At 36.5% G+C, this 6,432-nt stretch overlaps 1 protein-coding gene across 1 annotated transcript; it reads right to left on the reverse strand.

The window, feature by feature from the left end:
* Positions 1-2,028: 2,028 nt before the first annotated feature.
* On the reverse strand, positions 2,029-5,912 carry LOC127678132 (nacrein-like protein P1). The gene is made up of 4 exons (XM_052172918.1): positions 5,834-5,912; positions 4,582-4,608; positions 3,443-3,475; positions 2,029-2,378 (listed from the first exon to the last, which is right to left on the reverse strand). Exons 1-4 carry the CDS (start codon positions 5,910-5,912, stop codon positions 2,029-2,031), a joined length of 489 nt encoding a protein of 162 aa, XP_052028878.1.
* Positions 5,913-6,432: the final 520 nt, after the last annotated feature.

The following is a 6,432-nucleotide window of genomic DNA, read 5'->3' on the forward strand; positions in this document are numbered from 1 at the left end:
ATCACTGGGCAAGGAGTAGGCAGAATTTGTGGGACAGAGAAAGGGAAAGGCAGGGAAAGATACTTTCCTTTGGACAGGAGGGACGATGAGGCCAAGATGTAGGTAGTATAGGCACCCAGTTCAAGTGGTGGATCCTTTGGGACCTGCTATGGCTTACAAATTAAAATGCTAGTTGTTGCACCCAGCAATTGTGTAACCTGCTGATCCTAAACTATAAGAAAGAAAGAAAGAAAGAAAGAAAGAAAGAAAGAAACAAACAAACAAAGAAACAAAGAAAGAAAGAAAAAGAAAGAAAGAAAGAAGGAAGGGAGCAGGAAGGAAGGAAGGAAGAGAGAGAGAAAGAAAGAAAGAAAGAAAGAAAGAAAGAAAGAAAGAAAGAAAGAAAGAAAGAAAGAAAGAAAGAAAGAAAAAGAAACAGCCAGGTAGTCAAGCTTATGTGCTCAGATGCCAGGTTAACTTTTTCAATAACACTAATGCTGAACATAAGATGTTTAGGACCTTGGTAGAAGCCACTGAAGTCTTCCTTTTTATCTTCTACATTCTAGGACACCTGTATTCCACATGTTTCTGCAGTCAAGAAAGTAAAAAAGATCTAGGTGGAGCACAGTCCTACCTTGACTGTATTGAGCCTACCAGTTGCAAGTGGTGGCTCATCTAACCAGCTTCTCTCCCCCCCCTCTCTTTCTCTCTCTCCTTCTCCCTCCCTCCCTCTTTCCCCATCTCCCTCTCCTCTCTCTTTTACCATCCAGCCCTCATTTCCTTGCCCACTCAGAAACTTGAGAACTAGAATATATATATATACACACATATATATGTATATACACACATATATATTTGTATATATATTTCTATGGTTATTTATGTAAATATCTCATAAGTGAATTTCCTCTCATAACTTTTTCTAATGTGCCATATCCAAGTTCTTCAAATTGGAGAGAAGGAGAAGATATTCCAACCTCATAAATATGATGTATGTTTTCTATTACAGTTCTAGATGCTAGAATTGCAAGATGTAAATTGGGCTCATTCCTTCTGAAAGGTGTAAGGAGGACTCTGTTGTAGGCTTTTCCTCTTACTACTGGTAGTCCTTGGGACTCTCTTAAACCCAAGATACCCAGAAATATGGAACAATAATACTTGAGCAATGAAATATTGTCAGTGAAGCTTGCAATGTAAGTTTCTGTTTCTACTAAGAAAGGCTTGTATAATGATAATTTTGTCACTGATTTCAAGAATATTATCCTTTGCTTTCAAACACATGTTAAGCCACCACCAAATTCCTAACATCTATGTCCTTGTAAAACTCCAGACCACAGATCAGCATTGAGAACCATAATCCTTGAAGGAAGACAGGAGCCAAAGTATTTATGCTGATGATTTTATTGATGCTTTTAAGTTGAGGAAAGGAGAGGCCAAGTGGTTTACTCCTGGAAGAATTCTGGATCATTTTCTGAAACAAAGAGAAGGACTTTAGAAGTCAAATAGTCCTAAGCATGTATCTGATACCATCAATATCCAGTAGTATTACTAAAATACATTATATTCCTGGACATTGTGGCCCATGCATGTAATAGCACTCAGAATAATGAGATCACTGAATGTGAGGCAAACTTGGACTGCAGAGTGGATTCCAGTCCAGGCTGAGCTACAAAGTGAAGTATTGTCTAAATAAAAAGAAAGAAAAAGAAAAGAAAAGAAAAGAAAGAAGGAAAAAGGAAGAAAATATTAAGCAAGAGAAAAAGAAGGTAGAAGGGAGAAGAAATGGAAGATGTTAGGAGGAATGGAGAAGAAAGAGAAGAGATTATAAAAGAGAGAAAAACTTTGGAACACATCAAACTAATCTGATAATGAGAGAAATTCAGGTGGGGCAGAGGAAACACTGCTGTGAGAAGGAAGAGTGGCTTTCTGTACATAGTTGTGAGGTGGTGAGAATGGCAAGAACAGAGTAAGGAAAGAGTGTCAGAGAGAAAGAAACTGGGAAATCAAAGAAGTTTATTAAATGATAGAATTTAATTAGTCCCGAGGGAATCACTGGAGACCATCTTTATATGATTCTCCTTTGCTTTGGTCATTGGGACTGCTGTGGTACTGACCATTCTGGTTTCTCTGACCACCTCTTCCACGCTGTGTTCTCTGGCCACCTTTTCCTCTCTGGCCATTCTGGCCTTTTTGGGCACTGCGACCACGGCCTCCTTGGCCACCTCTTCCTGGTTGACTTCCACCCTGACGATCCTGGCCATCCAAGCTGTCTCCACCAGAGCTTCGTCTACCACGTTGGCCATTCTTCCCTTTCTTGGACTTGATGGCCATCTTACCATGCTCATTCAGTTGATCTTGAAAATGTTTCTTTTCATTTAGCCCTGCATGTATATCACCAACTTTGGGAGAGAGAAAACACACATCCAGAAAATCAAAAACAGAGAAAGGATCATCATGAGCCTAACAAGTTAACCAAACAATTTATCACTGAGTTACTTTAGTAAGAAGTTGTTTTACTGCTGCAGGTGGTATTAGATAGTGACTAGGTCCAGTATCTACAATAATAGGGACAGAGGGATCTTGTTTGTGTGTTTATAATTACTTAGTGAGGACTATTTTACTTCTCTGTCCCAAATTTATTTTCCTCTATCTTTTAATACACCTGCTATTTTTATATAGCACCATCTATCCAGAACATGGACTTGCACGATACATATGAAAGTGCCTGTGTTCTATCATATTTCTCAGTGCCTAGGAGAAATCATAATATAAAGATATTGTTTTTAAGATGTTGTTACACAATATATCTGTTGCTTAAAGGATGGGTATAAATCAACTTGCCAGATGTGATATCTTTCACATCCTGATACTAACATTATCAGCTCCTCATAATTACATCAACTGTATGGCATTTTAACCTTCTAAGACTAAGGATTGTAAGTATAGAAAAAATTGCAAGCATAGATTTAGCTGTGGGTTATACCATCTTTTGTGTGAGGTCTTTTGTTTCCCCCTGTACTCTGATATCTATAATTCTCTATGCCAAGTCCCTTAACATTGAATGTTTATGCACAACCTTCACCATATGTTAGATTCTAGTACCCAATTTAGCTTCTGCAATGGTAAATAATCAGAACATTTCTTTCAGGAAACCCAAAATAAGTGTGTCATCACAAGGACAGCCAAGGAAAGGAAAGGGGGAAAGAGCTGTTTCTTCATATTTCTCTTTTTACTGTTGTTATAATCTTTGTTTTGCATCTTTTGATTTTTGAACCTTTCTACAATGTGAAGCTAATAACTAAATAGTAGAATAGTGGGCAGAGGAAATTTTTAAAGCTTAGGCATGAAGGTTTTTTGTAATCTACTAAATTAGAAGTACTTTATACTAGATCAGCAATCCAGAAATTGATAGACATTGTTCAGAACAACTCCAAATAACTTAATTGAAGCTGAAATATCTCACGTTGTTGGTTGGAGTCTCCTCCTTCAAGGTCCCCTGTGAAGAAAGAATAATACACATTCACAAAGAAGTTTAAAATTGCACTACAAACTGAGTGGAATGATCACTAACAATTCAAGAAACTTGCTGAAGATGAATGGCTACATGACTTTCAAGGGTTTTGTTTACTGTCATGGATTGAACTTAGAGTCTAATGTACACAAGGCAAGTGCTCTACCTCTGGCCCCAATCACGTTTACCTTTTAGTTGCTAAATTGTTTGAACTAGACTTGAACTCACTCTGTAGCCCAGTCAAGCATTAGACCTATGAACCATCTGCCTCTATCTTCTAAGAATAAAACCTTATTCATTAATTTCTCTTATTTGATTCTCCTGTGTCTTTAGTGGAATATTTAATGACTGGATAACTATAATATTTAAATAAATTACATAGATATTCACTATTCAAATGAAGTATATGTTGTTCTAGTTGATATTATATCAGCTTAACACAGCAAAAGTCATCTGAGAAAGATGTCAATTGAAATAAATGCATCCATAGGATCCTGCCATAGGCAGTCAAGCCCACGGGGCATTTTCTTAATTAGTGATTAATTGGGAATGGTTCAGCCAGTGGTGGGTAGTGTACCCTTGAACATCTGGCTATGTGGTATATAAGAAAGCATACCCAGAAGGTCTTAACGAGCAAGCCAGTAAGCCAGGCTCCTTCTCAACCTCGGGATTACTGCCTGCACTTAGCTTCTTTCCCTGCTTGTGTTCCTGCCTTGACTTTGCTTTGTAATAGACTGTTAACCTGGAAGCATAAGTGAAATAAACCCTCTCCTCTACACAAGAGACTTCTATTACTCCATTGTTAATTGTGGTCTGTGGGACTATTTAGACAAAAGTGTTTACAAATGAATGTGTTCCACTGACATCCAGACACTATCTCACCAACACAAGAGACATGGTATGAAAGGCTGGCTTTTGTTTAATACCATGACTGGGGGCTACTAAAACATTAGGAGTTTTTGCTCTTTTGCTTTTTTGAAACTTCCTAACCCCAATTTTTAGAACTTCTACATGATAAAGAAAAGTAAGCAAGATTTAAACTGTGATACGTTCTGAAGGAAAATGAAGTATATCCTTAAATGGAGACTGACCTTGCTCTTGAGAAGAAATTTCATCATCTAGGATTTTAAAAAATAAATACAATAAATTTATTATTTGACTCAATATATTTCAACTGTGTACTTGTATAAGTTATAAGAAGTTATTAACCAACCTAATAAACTGCTAGGAAATACACATGTTTATGTAGTTCCAATATAAAGAACCATCATTTCCCAAAGTAGAAGCCTAGTCTCCTTTATGGACTGAAAATGAATAAAGAGGAAGTCAAGCAATCAATTGAATTTCTTCATTTACAGTGTACCACCATGCTTGATAATGTGACTCCATGAACAGATACAACTTGAGAATCAAACCATCCATGGCCCTGTGACTCATTGTTCACAATTAGTAAGACTTTACTACACATATAGCTTTTTCTCAGAAGACAAGCTTTCCAAACAATGATTACTTATTTTAGGGAGTTATCCCAAACTTCTTTAATCAAATACAAGTCTTTTCAACTCTCTAATGCCATAATTGTTTATCATCTATGATGCCTTTAATAGCCATCCATAGCCTCCATCATATCTTAAGTTATAGATTCCACCCATACTTAATGAAGAACTCATTCCACCAACCACACCCCATAGCTTCATTTTTGAATATTCCAATTTTTCCTCCAACTATCACCCAACGCATTAAAGGAAAGTTGCACTTTCTTTCATCAAATTAACAAGAAATTCATTTTTGGTCAGCAACATAATGTTTTCAGTATATTGAGATATACAAATTTTAGTAACATTCTAAGATATATTTTCATTCAAAAGTTGCTCAGATTTTGGTAAATAAATATTCTAACTGGAGCTCTGTACTTCACTGAACTCTAATACCCTGCATGTTTATAGCAAATGGCACTGCAAATCTGTAGAAGAATCCATAAATGAAATTTTTATTAAACATGAAGATTCAATAAAAATTCTCAATAATTCTAAATGTTCAAATGTTTGTTGGCAAAGAAACAAAATATCCAGATTAATTATAATGTTTCTATCCTATTCTCACACAGTGGATATGGAAAATATATGGCCATTCAAGTAGTAAATGTTACACTCTGAAGATGCTAGCTTAGAACATACACTGACAGTTTCAGACATGTTTTAGTCATCAAGAAATAAAAATGATATAGGAACTAATATGCCCTGTCCTTTGATTGGCCAACTCTATGGATATTGATTGATTTTAGAAAAGAAGTAACCTGTCTCTACTCTTTTCCATGAATTTGAACCTCATTTCCCATGTTACCTTCATTGTCCCTTTGAGCTGAGGTCAGGGCCAGCAGGGATATAGAAAGCAGGACAAGAAGAATCCTGGAGGCAGCCATGGTGTCTCTCTCCCTTGATGCTATAGGAAATTCAGAAACAGCTTTTATAAGACCCAGGAAAGCAATGGCATCTGGAAGACCATGGGATGGGCACTTCCCACCCATATCTAATTTGTTACTTGAACCTCAGCCAGACAAGGTGAATTAAAGAACAGCATGTGTACTTCAAAGGGAATAGAGAATCTCCACAAGTTCTTTAAAACAATGGCTTATTCTCCTCATTTACTAAGTCTAAGTATTGATAATCGTCTTCCTCACTTAACATTTTACCTAGAACTGTGCTTCTCTGTTTTCTTGCAGGATCCAACACTGTTCTCACTTTCCACTCTGTCACTGACTTCAGACACTTTCCTATAGAATGAGCCAACAGAATCAGAAAGAAAACAGACTTAAAACAAAAACACAATCATAGGAAAAAACATAGGTCCAAAAAATCTAGGATAAGTTATCTTACAGAGCTTGGAAAAATCAAGAATAGTTGCCAATAAAAGAACAAACCCAACCTTTCAATATTTTAAAG

This window comes from Apodemus sylvaticus, chromosome 2 (assembly GCF_947179515.1).
Source record: "Apodemus sylvaticus chromosome 2, mApoSyl1.1, whole genome shotgun sequence".
NCBI classification, from domain to species: domain Eukaryota; kingdom Metazoa; phylum Chordata; class Mammalia; order Rodentia; family Muridae; genus Apodemus; species Apodemus sylvaticus.

Excerpts from the sequence above, each read along its gene's own strand:
- LOC127678132 (XM_052172918.1), bottom strand. The coding sequence starts at position 5,912 with ATGGCTGCCTCCAGGATTCTTCTTGTCCTGCTTTCTATATCCCTGCTG. Across the intron at positions 4,609-5,833 it reads AGCTCAAAGGGACAATGAAG|ATGATGAAATTTCTTCTCAA; the intron begins GTAACATGGGAA and ends TTAAAATCCTAG. Across the intron at positions 3,476-4,581 it reads AATTTCTTCTCAAGAGCAAG|GGGACCTTGAAGGAGGAGAC; the intron begins GTCAGTCTCCAT and ends CTTTCTTCACAG.